Source organism: Lichenostomus cassidix, chromosome 8, assembly GCF_008360975.1.
Source record: "Lichenostomus cassidix isolate B80296 chromosome 8, HeHo_3.0, whole genome shotgun sequence".
NCBI lineage: Eukaryota > Metazoa > Chordata > Aves > Passeriformes > Meliphagidae > Lichenostomus > Lichenostomus cassidix.
Genome location: NC_139489.1, coordinates 25,706,781 through 25,721,251, shown reverse-complemented (window position 1 = coordinate 25,721,251; position 14,471 = coordinate 25,706,781). Strand labels below are relative to the sequence as shown.

The following is a 14,471-nucleotide window of genomic DNA, read 5'->3' as shown; positions in this document are numbered from 1 at the left end:
GGTTGCTGTAAGCCCATCCAACCTGGCCATGAACACTCCCAGGGATGGGGCAGCCACAGCTTCTCAGGGCCACTCCTCCCGGGGCCCCAAACCCCCTTTCCACCCGGCTGCCACCCGCGTCCCCCGCCTTTCCGTCCCGGGGCCGCCGCAGTGTCCTCCTCATCATCATCTTCCTCCTCCTCTTCTTCCTCCCGCCACCACTGGAGGGCGCTCGCGGGCCGCCCCGGGACGGTCCCGGCGGGAGCGGGGCGATGGATGCCGATGTCAGCCGGGAACAGTGCCGGTGTTAGCCAGGGACAGTGCCGGTGTTAGCCAGGGACAGTGCCGGTGTTAGCCAGGGACAGTGCCGGTGTTAGCCAGGAACAGTGCCGGTGTTGGCCAGGGACAGTGCCGGTGTTAGCCAGGGACAGTGCCGGTGTTAGCCCGAAACAGTGCCGGTGTTTTAGCCAGGGACAGTGCCGGTGTTAGCCAGGAACAGTGCCGGTGTTAGCCGGGATCCTCCCGGGGCAGTGCCGGTGTTATAGAGGAACAGTGCTGGTGTCAGCCAGGAACAGTGCTGGTGTCAGCCGGGATCCTCCCGGGACACGATGTCCGGTGTCAGCCAGGATGAACCCAGAACACAATGTCCGGTGTCAAGCAGGCTCCTCCCGGGACACGATGCCGGGTTCCCAGGGGTGACCCTCCCTGCCCTGCCCGGGGGTCCCGGCCAAGCGCCATCCCAAAGGCTGTTTATATTTATCCCGGTATCTGCTTCGGGCGGAATTTTTCCTCTCCCGGGCACAGCTGTCGAGTCCCGTCTCCTCCCTCCTTCCTCCACCCCCGGCAGCAGCGAATGGCAGCCCCGAGTCCCCCGGGGACCACCCCGCAGTCCCCGAGCCGCTCCGTGCGGCGGGGCGCTGTGAGCTGGTTCAGGGGTCCCCGTGTCACCCCGAAGCTCCGGGTGATGGATGAGGATGAAGGTGCATCCCGCACATGCCATGGTCCCTCCACGTGGTGTCTCCCAGCCACCTCTGACTCACTCACAGAATACAAAATATCCTGGGTTGGAAGGGATAAACAAGGATCAGAGAGTCCAGCTCCTGGCCCTGCACAGGACACCCCCAAGAGTCACACCCTGTGCCTGAGAGTGTTGTCCAAATGCTTCTTGAGCTCTGTCAGTCTTGGTGCTCTGACCACTGCCCTGGGGAGCTGTTCAGTGTCCCACCACCCTCTGGGTGAAGAATCTTTCTCTAATATCCAGCCTAAACCTCCCCTGTCACAACTCCATGCCATTCCCTAGGTCCAGTCTCTGTGATGCTCCAGCTTTCTTCCTTGGCTCTGTTAGGGTTTTCCCTGCTAAGAAAAGCCTCCAGCACCCAGTGAGTCTGTGAAGAGAGTCAGAGGATAAAAGCCAACTTTTTCCATTCCTGCAGTCTGTGAGCAATGCATGCACCACTTTTCCACCCAGTAAAAGTGCAGAGGAAAATGCAGGAGCCATGGACAAAAAAAGACCTTCCATCAGAGGCAAGAATAACCTGGCTTTTATCCTCTTACTCTCTTCACAGCCTCACAGATGCCAGAGGGGGGAAAATATGCTTATGGGGGAAAAACCCCAAAATAGTCAAGGCAGAAAGCTGGAGCATCACAGTGACAGGACCTGAGGGAATGGCATGGAGTTGTCAGGGGAGGTTTGAGCTGGATGTCAGAAAAAGGCTCCTCACCCAGAAGAACCAGCATGGCTGAACACTGAACAGGGTCCTCAGAGCAGTGGGCACAGCACCAAACTTGACAGAGCTCAAGAAACAATGGGATGATGCTCTCAGGCACATGGTGGGATTTTTGGGGATGTCCTGTGCAGGGCCAAGAGCTGGACACAACAATCCTTGTTTATCCCTTCCAACTCAGAACAGTCTGTGCTTCTATGCTCACTGAAGCACCTGGACATGGCCATGCAGGGCCACAACCCACAGCACTGTCCCTGTCCCTGAAGTGGGATGAGTGTACACCACAGTCCTCCACGAAGCAGGAAGGGATCTCTGCATCCCAGCTCGTGCAACTGGGGCAGTGGGACCCCAGTCTCTGCTCAGCACCAGCCTGGGGATGGATTCATCTGTGCCTGAGCCAGGAATGTGCTTGCCAGTCCCCACTCTTCCCACAGTTGCTTTCTGTAGGGACAGAGGGTGCCCTGCAGGTCTGCAGCCCCACAGCCTCCTTGCCTGAGCAGGGGGCATGCAGCCCTGGTTTGAACTGGGAACGGAGAAAAATGCTGAAACAACTTGGCTGTGCCACTTGCAAATTAAAAAATACCACTCTGTGTATATACATCACTGGTTAACACCCAACCTCGTAAACAAACGGCAATATTTACAGCGAGCTCGTCCTCCCAGCGCGGGGAGGCAGCGCCCGGGCGAGGCTGCGGGCACTCCGCAGGCAGCCGGGGAGGCTGGCAGGCTGGAGTCTGCTTTGAATAGCTTGGGAAAAGTACTCGCAGCGAATGAACTGGAGCGCACAGCCTCCGCGCGTCTCCATGGTGAGAGAGGCCTCCCTGCCTCGCCGGGTTTCTTCTCCAGAGCACTTACAGCTCCTACCAGCTCTCTCTCACTTTTTCCTTGCCTTTTTTTAAAATAAAGAACGACTGCACGGAGGGCCTGATCCTTCCTGCCACCCCCTCGATCTGGCAGGCGTGGGAGCAGGTTTGATGCAAGGTGCCTGTGGAGGTTTTGGGAGCCTTTTTGGCATGGAGGCACTGAGGATGGGGATGCTGGGCTCAGACATGCTGCACCTGCTCTGCTGGGTAATGTTGGTGTCGTTGCAGGTTCCCAGTGGCCTGGGAGAGAGCAGGATGGGAGCTCAGGGGATGCCAGTGCCAATGCCCTTTGGCTGGATGTACCAACCACCCCTGCAAACAGGAAGTGGTGCAGGGCTGGGAGAGTCCCCAGTGATCCCAGTATGAGCCAGAGCAAATTCAGCTCATTCCCCCCGCCCTGGGCTGCAGAGCACACAAAACCAGAAGCATTACAAGCTCCAAGTGGTAAAAATATCATGCAGGGCCCTTGCGTGGGCTGTATGTGTGGGTCTGCCACAGGTCCCACGCTGGGATAGCAGAGACACAATAACAGGCTGTGAGCAGCAGTGCCAAGCAGAGAAAAAATATCCCTGCATAATTATCATATCCATCCTGCTGGTCAGCCCAGAGCCTTGTCATTGTCCCCGTGCAGAGGGCAGAGGCCACCACACACACCAAGCCTTGGCCAGCCTGAAAGGAACATCTGAAGGGATCCCTGCGAGCTAAGCTATGATTACAATTTTTTTTTCCACAACAAAAGGAGAAAGAGGCAATTAAGAGCTGGTTTGTTTGTAGCCGTGTCTTTTACTGTGGGAGACACCTGCCTTTGGAGGAGGAGCAGGCTGGGGATGTGTGTGGCTCCCGAGGGCACAGAGAGCCAGGGGGAGCCCAGGCATGCTTCCCCTCCTATGGCACAGCCCCTAGCACATCTCAGCCCAGCATATGTCACCCCTGCTGTGGGCAGAGCTGCTCCTCTGGATAATAAATGTCCCCTCTTGTCCCCTGAGCTCCTCCAGGCTACCCATTGCATATGTCCTCATCCTGCCACTCTGGTTTTGTCTCCCTCATCACTTCTTGGGAGATTTGCTCCCTGCACCCATGTCCCAGGGGAAGAGCCCTCCTCTCCATCATGCCTCCCACCATCCCCACACCAGGACACAGGAGAGACTGAGAGGGACTCACTTCTAACTGAGCCTTTGTCTCTGCAAAGCATCCCTGTCAAGCACCCCAAAGCCAAGGACCCCCGTGCCTTGCCTGCATATGGAGCCTGGAGCTGTGTGGGTGGCAGCTGCCTGCCAAAGCCATTTCTTGGCAGAACATGAGGTTAATGGCTGAGAACTTTCTCCTTGGCCCCCAAGATCACAAAGTCCTCACTGTGAAAACACAAGCTGTGCTGCCAGTTTCGGGCAGGCAGCGCTCTGGTGCCATGCTTTGGGCTCCATGCTTTACCCCACCTTCTCTTCCAAGCTGCTCATACCTCTTGTATCTACCCTGCATCCTGCACCCTAAGCTCTTTTCCCTGCCCTGGTGGCTCCCCAAATCCCACATGCCCCTTGCAGAAAGCAGACCCCAGAGCACAGACCCTCCCTGCCCTGAGCAGAGCCACCCTCCTTCCCTGCCTGGAGCACAGGAAGGAGTGCTTGCATAGGGCTCAGGCTCATCAGGCAGTGATGGGGAGGTGTGTGGCTGTCTGGAGCTGTGATTTCCATCTGGAGTATTGATTTTTTTACAAGTATTGCTACACATATCACAGCACCTGGCTTGCCTTCACCCCTGCAGTGGGAGAGGGAGGAGGGGAGACAACGGCTGACCGCTGCCCCTCTCCTCTGCACGCTCACTGCTTTAGCAGACAGATAAAAAAACCCTGCTTGTTCTTCACCCTGCATGTCCCCTCTAAGCAAGGCACAGCAAATGCACACCCTGCTCAGTATTTTTGGGAACCAATACCTGCCATAGCAGCCAGGACCCCACAGTGTGGCTGCAAAGGCTGTGCCCCCCCTGTCCCTGACAAGGATTTCCATGAAATGGAAATGGAGTCACAGGCAACAGGAAACTAAAATTCAATACTGGCTGGGGAAGAAGCTAAACAAAGGACTGAGGTCTCTGCCCTGGCACCAGCAAGGTCTCCTTTGCACACACCACCTCCAAGGAGTTTGGCTCTGTTGCATATTTTCCCTGCATTTGTTACAGCAGCAGGGCCATTTGTTTGTGTATAATAAAGCAAGTCTGGGAGAAAAATGTGTAATTAGCACATCCATCATATAGGTTTTTTTAGATATCAATAAAACATCGATCCCCTCCTTCCATAAATTCCGGTGCCGTGCTGAATACAAATCAGTAGGAATGCATAACCCCCCTCAGAAGTGCATAAATCTCCCTTCTCCTGGCATATCATTAAACCTCTTAAACACTGATGGAAAAACTCCTCTGGCAGGTGCTGAGTGCTGCTCTCCAGGCGTGCCCAAAGCCCTGCTGGGCTGACATCGGCACCAGCGTGGTTGCAACACAGAGACTGGCCAGGGGTTCAAAGGTTGCAGCTGGAGCTGTGCAAATAGTGGATCTTTCTGTGGAAAGATCAGCACTAAGTCTTTTTTTGGTTTGGGGCAGCCAGATGCAATGTTGTGTGTAGTCTGTTTTCTAAATGGAAATTAAAAACATAAGGAGAAACTTCAGTTTGGTTGACTTAGAGTGTTTTGCTTTGTGTGAAGCAAACACAAAAATCTTTATTTTTGTTTCATTTCGTTCAGCCTCCTGCTTCTTCGATCCTATTTCCCACCTTTTTTTTTTCAGCAAGAAAGTCTGTCTGTTTGACCTGGAGAAAAAGAGGCTCAGGGGAGACTTTACTGCTCTCTACAATTCCCTGACAAGAAGTTGTGGCCAGGTAGGGATCAGTCCCTGCTCCCAGGCTGCAAGTGACAGAATGAGAGGAAATGGCCTCAAGATGCACTAGAGAAAGTTTAGATTAGATATTAGAAAAAAAAAATTTCAGCAAAAGGGTTGTCAGACACTGAAACAGGCTGCCCAGGAAAGTGGTGGAATCACCACGCAACAACCACAGCAGAGCCCTTAGCTGTGAAACAAACCCCATGGTGTTACTCACTGAAAACAACAAAAGAAAAAGTCACTTCTTATGAGTGGGGCTTTTCACCAGGACAATGATGAAATTTAGCTCACTTTGCATGTTTCAGTTCCCCTGAAACTGTGTGGAGGAGACAGAGCTGAGAAATTCAGCAGGAAAACCCAGCTGAGCCACCTCCACACTCCCCTGCCTCTTGTCAGCTCCCCCTCAGCTCACATCGAGCCAGTAATGGCTTTGCTTGTCACTGCAAGACCCCTGATGTCCCTCATTTTTCTCTCCATCTCTCCCAGGCAGGGCTCTCTGCATCCCTCTGGTACCCAGCTCCCAAATTCCCTGGCAGCTCCTTGGTGCTGGCACCCCAGTGCTGACCTGCGTGGAACACACTGAACATCTCACCCACAGGAGATCTGCGATGGGAAGAAGTGCCCAGCAGTGATCTTCCTGGGATGCTGCCCTCACCTGCACCCCACCTTGGGCTTGTCTGGGGCCACCAGGAGTGCTTTGCCCCCGTGAGTTCTTGGACCTGTTGTTTGTCGCTGCAGAGCCCCTGGATAACCTCCAGTCCTGCCCACGGGGATGAACAGCAGCTGATGAGCTCTTCTTCCATCCTGCATCCCTCCCCAAACCCTCCTGACTGGGGGTCACCCCCCATCCTAGATTCTTCCCTGAAACCCTCCCTGGGGGTGACCAGGTCCACTGGGCAGGGATGCAGCTCTGGAAAAGCTGCTTCTGGCGCCAGCTCTGCTCTCCCCCAGCGTGGAGAGATGGAAGGGAGTGCCTGTAATTGCAGCTGTCAGGAGTAACAATCACGCTGCTGCTGTTATAAATGGCTCCAGCCTGACTTTTACTTACAGATTTCCCTCACGTGATGCCGCAAGTCGCACAAGATAAAACCTGAACCACAGAAAAGCAATTGCACCTTCCAGCTCTGCAGAGGGGGATTTATGGCTCGTTTTGGCTGTAAAATAGAGCAGGCAGGGCTGCGGGTCAGCATGTCCTGGTGGGGCAGGTTGGGGTGATTCAGAGGAGGGGGACATCCAGTGTCCCCTCCCCTTGGCCCCACAGGGGCTGAGCCCAGGTGTCAGAGCCCCTGCCCATGGTCCCTGTTAGCAAGGGAAGGGTTTTGGGCTAATTCCTGCCAGACTTATAAAAATTCGTGATAATGTGTGGAGCCAGAGAGGATCTGCAGGGGACAGGGGGCTCAGGCTTGCCAAATCTGCCAGCATTGCTCGGAGGCACTGAGAAATGCTGGGGAGTTCCACATATGTGCAGTCTGCAGCATCAGGGCTAATTTCTACCATGAGGACAAAGCCAGGCTGTGTCCAGTCCATGGCTGCTGTCACAGATCAGATATTCTGCTCCCAGCAGCTGGCTGGAGTTCCCAGCATGGACACAGCAGGAATCCAGCTGCTGTACTGCCCCTCGCTCTCTGCCATGGTGGCACAGGGACCTTTGGGACATGTCCCCACTTGCTTTAAAGGATTCTTTCTGATCTGACATCTCTCCTGATGGTGCAGGACCTGGAGCTCTAGGTTATGGCACCTGTGGATGGTTCACACTCAGCCCTGCTGCAGAAGAGAATGACCTGGCGATACACAATTCCTTCTCCAGGCCAAAGGAGACCCTCCATGGAAGAGCAGCCAACCTAATGCTGTCCCAGGGGATGTCCCAGCAGACTCTCTGTGCACAAGATCTGGTGCCTGTCACCCACTAGGGACATCAGCAGGAGCTGACACCCTAAGGATGCTCACAATGCAGGGCTCAAGCCAGGCAGGGTCAAGCCAGGCAGAACAAGCAGGGTTTGGCAGGAGCTGTTCATTTCCTAAAGCCACAGGATCATTAAGGTTGGAAAGACCTCTAAGATCATTGAGTCCAACCATTAACCCAGTGCTGCCATGTTCACCACTAAACATGTCCCTGAGCACCACATCCACATGTTTTTTCACACTTGTAGGGATATTGATTCTGCCACTGCCCTGGGAAGCTTGTTCCAGTGCTTGGCCATGGTTTCAGTAAATAAATTTTTCCTAATATCCAATCTAAACCTCCTCTGGAGCAACTTGAGGCCATTTCCTACAGTCCTGTCATGTGTGACACGAGATTTACTCCCACCTGGCTCTAACCTCTGACCACAGACCTTGCAAACAGGAAGCCTGTGGCCTTTTGTGCACTTTGACAAGGTCCAGAGGTTGTTAAAAAAACCCAGAAAGCTATGTCAGGATTTCTAAAAACTCCTAGGAAGTCCAGCCAGCTCTAGAGGTCTCTGCTGTAACTATTACCACACACCTCAACTGTGCTGGCACTCACCTTTTTTTGGCATTGCTGACATGCTGGATAAGGGACACAAGGTTTAGTGCAGAGAATTGCAGTGACACGTCCTCCAGCATGTGGTTACACCAGCTCATGGTGTCACACATGGGCATGGGCTGCTCTTCCCAGCAAGACCACTTGCATGGCATGACCCCAGTCATGGTCTGTCTGCACCACAGGAAAGAGGGGTTCCCTCAGCCTTTTAATTGTGCTTGTGCAGCATTGATGCACCCAGATGTGCTGATATCTTTGTGCTCCCAACACAACCTGTCACACCAGTCCCAACCTGCCTCTGGTGTGATGGTGGCGTTGGCTGTGTGACCCAGCAGCAGCAGCAGCAGCAGCTCCATGGATGCAGTTTCTTGTCCCAGGTCATCTCCCCTCCTGCTGTGTGGTGTGTGTTGCCCTGCTTCCTTCACCCCCTCGTGTGATGTGCTCCCCTGGGAAGGGGCCAGCAGCCAGGATGGCGATGGGGAGGCAGGAGTGTGTTTAACAAGGCAAGTGAGGTTGGGGTAAACAGGACAAGAACAGTCCCAAGGCCATCCGGCAATTTACCAGTCCCTGACCCGTGGAAAACATCCCAAAGGGATTAGGGTCCATGCTGCCCCAGGGCACAGTGGGGCAATCCTATGGACACAGTGAGGGGACAGGCTCCCTTCAGCTCCAGAAGGGGGATTCAGCAGTAGCGCAGTCCCAGGGCTGGATCAGGGAGGTTGGAGGCACTCCCCAGGCTCTCCTGGAAGCAGCCCAGCCAGCTCCGGGGCTCAGAGGAAACAGCTCTTATTCCTTCTCTAATTTTAGACCTTTTCAGGGTGTTCAGTTTTCTTAACCACTGGTCAGCTGCTGTCTTCTCACACAAAGCGAGCGTGCATAAATTAAACCAGACACATATATGGATTGGAAAGCATCCAGGAGCAATCACTTACACACCAGGGAAGGGCGTGAAACCCCCCATCTGCTCCCAGATTGAGGCAGCACAGCGAGTCCCAGCCCAGCCAGCGCTGGCACAGCTCCCAGGGGCTCATCCCTCTGTGGCACCGGGGCATGCTGCACCCCTGGCAGCCACATGGCAGGGGCACTGAACCGCCTGGGCAGATGGCTTGTTTCGGATTCCCTGGCTGGGTTTCCAGGCAGGACGCTGCTGTGACCTCAGCAAAGTGGAGGGGACACGTGTGAGCAACGAGGAGCTGCTGCCTGCTCGTGGCCGTGAGTCAGCCCGGGAAAGGTCACCCAGTGCAGGGGCAGCTCTGCTCCCACCACAGGCCACGATCCTTTTGCTGCTTTTTGCAGCTTTTTGCTCCATGTTTCTGCATCCCCTAAATGTTTCAGTAGCAACCGAACCTACAGATGTGCTTCCAGATGTGCAATGTTGCTGCCCAACGTTGGGACTTTTAACATCAGGCATGTGGAAACTGGATGAGTGATGTATGGGAAAAATCCTGCCCCAGGGAGTGCAGGGCAGATGATGCATAAGCCCAGCAGGGCATGGTTACTGTCCACAGACCAACATCCCTGGGGCTGGCAGTTGGGAATTTTGAGTCCTAAATCCACCTCTGTGATGGACTCTAGTCCCAGTGGATCAGTTGCAGCCAGTGGGTAAATTGACCCTGCTGCATCCAAGGTGGAGGGAGGCACGGCCCCTCCTGCAGGTCTCATCCTGAAACAGGGATGAAAGCATCATCTTACTCAGCTTGGAAGAGCTGTGGGATCTGTGGGAGCTGCTTGGAAGAGCACAGATCAGTACCAACATCCCAGCCACTGGAATCTGATCAATCCACTGCATTATTATTTCCTGGAAACCACTGCTCCTCCTGGCTTCAAAGAGCTTCCTGCAGGCAGCTCACCTGGGTGTATAAACACCCTGACATCTCCCAGTGGGTTGGGCTGCTCCCAGTCTGACCTGGTTCACTGCCTCTTCCCTGGGGTTTGGGATCCCCCAGCTCCTGATGCTCATCATCACACCCTCATCCTCTGCCAGTAGGGAGGGGAAATATGAGAAAAATCAATAGCTCCTGCTAGGGCTGCTAGAGGATTTGTGCATTTTTGCACTGGGAAATCTGATATATCGACCCTGTTTCTCAAGACCACTATGGATGGAGCTGATAATGGGAGGGTTTGGGGCTGGCCAGTGGGTGCTGGGGGTGTCCAAGCCCAGGGCTGATGCTCTATTGATCCTGGAAGTCAGGGCAGCATCTCTTGGTGTGATTTACTCAATTCCCTCCTTGCTCCATACCAAGCTCACTCCCGATTTGCTTTTACTTCTGTATTTGTTCATTCCCTGTCTTCCTTTCCAAGCAGTGGCAGTGAAGCCTCTGTCACCCCTCTGGAGTGAGAATGACCACAAGGGCAGGGCAGGCCAGTGAAGGATGCAGACAGCAGCCTTTTCCCCTCGTGATGCCTCTGCTGCCTCTGCACTGAGGTTGGGACATGCCGCTGCTCCCAAAACCCTGGAACTGGGCATTATTTCTTCTGGTTTTGGTGCAGAGATGAATTTATCTTCCCAGATCCCCCTGGTGTTGAACAACGAGGGAATTTAGTAAATCACACCAATCCCCCTGATCCCATGGTCCAGGCTCAGCACATCCTGCTCTGCTTGTGGGCCCAGGGAAGGTCATGCTCCTAAAGCATCCCTTCTCATGCCAAACCAAGCCCCTAAATATCCAGGCATCTTTAAAATCCATTTGCCTGGGGTGGAGGTGGGAGGAGGTCCATGGGTTGCCTGCATTGTCTCCTGCGATGGAAAACCCTTCTCTTTGTGATTTTATGAATGCCCATAAAGCAAATTTTCCCTCTGCAAGACTCTTATTTTTTTTTAAGCCTTTTTTGAAGACTCCTTTTCCCCAGTGATGCAGGAGCTTTAAAAGTATAATTATATATTTTAAAAAAATCCCACCATGCTATTTATAAATTATTCTATACGCTCCCAACAAAGCAAGTGCCAGACTGCACTGGCGGAAAGCCCACTCTGGCTTCTCCTTGCTTGCTTTAAAAATGCAAATAGCATTGCTTCTATCATTTTTTCCTAACTACAACAGCACAGGGGAAATCACAATGCAAACTCTTTCCTGGAAAAGAGAGAGAGAGATGGGGAAAATGTGGCAGCCTGGTGCAAGTGAGGTATGGGGAGTGAGATCCAGTCCTAAGGCACAGTGACTGGGATCCAAACCTGAGCTGTGGGGACTGAGATCCAGATCCAAGACCAGGATTTGTTGGGATCAGCATCCCTATCAGTGTTGCCTGCATTCCCCCTGCCTGCCTTCCCCAGCCATGGGCAGAAGGCAGTGGAGGCAGGTGGTGGTGGCCTTTTCTCTCATTTAAGACTTCTCCTTGCCTTCTCTCTCTTCCTGCCTTCCTTCCCCAAACCTGGATATGCAGAGCTGAGAGTTTTGAAACCTTTAGAGCAGTTGGAAAGCCCCAAGTCCCAGCAGAGCAGTGAAACATTAGGCTGCTAAGTGTGGTCCCAAAGGGTGTCTGATAACGGGAGGCAGGGATTTGCCAATCAGATATTTAAATGGAGCTGTTTCTACAGGGCAATGGTGAGCAAAGAACCCAGCCTCTGCTCTGCCTCCCCTGCTATCATCTGTCTTCCTTTAATGCCAAAAATTAGCATTTATTGATACAAAACAAATAAAGGGAAGGTGGGATCACTGGTTACTCTTCATCACGAAATTTCCAAGCTGTTGTATCAGAAGATATTAATTTATTATACATCCCAGCAGGTATTTCAGGCAATGCCTCCCGCAAACAATAAAGAGAATATTTATTTCTTAATCCCCTTTCCTCCCCCCTAGCTGCACGTTATCTCTGGGAGCCCGACAGCATCCAAAGGGCCATAAAAATCCCAGCTCCGTCGGATCGCGGCGGGAACAGGCTCAGCCCCCGGGCGATGTTATCGGGCACACCAGTGCCTGCCGAGGTGCGGCACTGAAAAGCTGGTGACCTGCGGAATGTAAGTCAAGCTGTGACACGGCGGCGGGCTCGTGGCGAGGTCAGCGCCGGGCCGGCTGCTGAGTGTGAAGTTCTGCATGGAGGACACCGAGCTCTGTTCATTAAAGGGTTTGCTGCAAACGTAATTAAGAGATGGTATCAGCGAGCGCCGCTGCCGCTGCCAGGCGAATCTCAGCCCTCGCAAATCACAGATCCCCGGGCCTGCGACAGGACCTCTGTATATCTCCCAGCAAACGAGCTCTGCAGGGTCAAGGGGGAGTGATGCTCCAGCAGCTTCTCCTGGGGAGGGATGTTGTGGTGCCCCGGGCTGGGAATGGGATTGGTCCTGCGAGGGGGGTGGACAAAGCTGGAAACTGTCACCTGAAGTTGTGCCAAAGGTTGGGAGGCTTGAAGGAAAGCAAAATTAATCCCAAATGTGGCAAATTCCCAAAATCTGGGAATTGGGGAGGGGCAGGATTAGGACCACTGAGAATCCTTGGGATAACCAAGGGTTGTGGCCTCACTGTGACCAGCTCCAGTCTGGTCTCTCAGGTCATGACACAGTGGGTAGGAGGCCTGCCAGCCCCTGGGGTGTCTGTATTCTGGGGCTGCTGTGGCCCTGGGCAGTGGGCTTGCTCCTGGAGCTGCCCTGAATTCCTGGCTCCCCCTCTCCCAGCCCATGCCCAGGATGTGCATGACATCGATGGGCAGTGCAAGAGCAAAGACAGCGGAGATCTTGCAACTTTTGGAGTATTTTCCCTTCCCCCCCCCATTCTTTTCCCCTCTTCCTTTTCCTCATCACTGTCTTGTCCTTCTTTCCCTTTTCTCCCAGCGTTTTGTGGCCTGTCAGCCCACCTTCCCTCCTCCTTCCATTCTTATTCTTTCCTGCACTTTCTCCTACTCTTTTCCTCATCTCCATCCCTTTTCTCTGTCTTTCCTCTGCCTGATCCCTCCTCATGTGTTCACCTCTTTTCTCCCATACACACCACTCTCCCTGCTACACTTCTCCCCTTCCCACCCCATTCCCCACTCACCTTATACTCATCTCAGTCCCTTCCCATCACATCTCCATACGCATCCCATCATATACCCATCCCATCCTACTCCTTTCCCCATCCCATCCCATCCCATCCCCTTCCCCGTCCACCCGCATCCCATCCCATCCCATCCCATCCCATCCCATCCCATCCCATCCCATCCCATCCCATCCCATCCCATCCCATCCCATCCCATCCCATCCCATCCCATCCCCATCCCCATCCCCATCCCCATCCCCATCCCCATCCCTATCCCACCCCCATCCCCATCCCCATCCCTCCCCAGAGCTCCCCGCACTCCCCCGGGCTCTCCCTGCCCTCCCGGGCTCTCCCCGCCGCTCCCGCGCCCCCAAGGCGCCCCAAACGGCGCGAGCCGCGGCGCCCCCCGGCGGCGATGGCGGGCACGGCGGCTCCCCGGCGGGGGCGGTGCCGGGGCGGTGCCGGGCCGTGCCGCGGTGCCGGCGGGCGGGGCGGGCCCGGGGCGGCTCCCGGAGCAGGCCCCGCCCCGCGGCGGTGGGCGGGCGGCGGTGCCGGGGACGCGCGGTGCCGGTGCCGGTTGGCTGCGGGCGGTGACGGCGGGAGGCGGTGGCGAACATGGCGGCGGCGGCGGCCGAGGAGGCGGCGGCAGCGGCGGGGCGGCGCTGAGGAGGCCCGAGGCGGGCCGAGGAGTGGCGGGGCGGGCGGGCGGGCGGGGGCCCATGTGCGGTGGCGGCGGACCCCCCCCGCCCCCCACTACCGACGGCCGTTCGCAGCCAGGCGCCGCCGAGGCGGCTCTGCGGGCGCGGAGCGAGCGCGGCCCCGGCCCGCCGGCGGCGGCAGGATGAAGTTCGCCGAACACCTCGCGGCGCACATCACCCCCGAGTGGCGGAAGCAGTACATCCAGTATGAGGTACGGCCCGGCCGGGCAGCCAGCGGCCCCCGCGCCTCCCGGTGCCCGCCGTGCCGCGGGGCGCTGCTGATGGAGAGGCGGCGTGCTCGCGTGTGTTTGTCCGCCGCGGCGGGGAGGCTGCGGCGCCGGGCACCCCTCGGCTGTCCGGCTCGCTAATTAGTGAATTAATCGCCGCCCGTAAGCTCTTGCCGGGGGACAGAGGTCGGGGCACAGGCGCGGTGCGGTGCCGGCGCTGGGCAGCCCAGCCCGCCCCGGCGGGGCTCAGCAGCAGAGCCGGCTCCCGGCCCCGGCGGCGGAGCAGCGGTGACTTTGAGAGGCTGCCGGCCTCCCAAGGGCGATCCCGCCGGGCTGGGCAGCTCCCGGCAACCTCCCTGCCCTGCCGGCGGCCACAGCTATCGCTCTCGGCTCCCCTGAGCTACCCAAAACAGGACACTGAACCCCCATCAACTACCCCGAGCCCCCCAAAACAGGGCACCGAACCCCCATCAACTCCCATTTTATGATCATTTTTAAGCAAGGCTCTGCATCTCGCTGTTTCACGCTCGAGTCGGGGTGTTTGTGAGCACTGTTTACACCAAGTTCTGCTGCATTAATCGTGAATTATCTGCAGAACACAGCTTTCCAGGCTTTATCGCGCCAACCTGCTAAAGGTCACGCTGATTGCTTCGTTTCGGATTTATCACA

General features: G+C 55.6%; 1 protein-coding gene across 1 annotated transcript in view; it reads left to right on the top strand.

Annotated features, from left to right (window-relative positions):
- The first annotated feature begins 13,438 nt into the window (after positions 1-13,438).
- XPR1 (xenotropic and polytropic retrovirus receptor 1) overlaps positions 13,439-14,471 on the top strand; it is a 102,711-nt gene continuing 101,678 nt past the window's right edge. Inside the window, exon 1 of the mRNA XM_085068578.1 lies at positions 13,439-13,787. Coding sequence (XP_084924704.1) covers positions 13,719-13,787 — 69 coding nt within the window. The 5' untranslated portion in view covers positions 13,439-13,718. The remainder of the gene's footprint in view (positions 13,788-14,471) is intronic.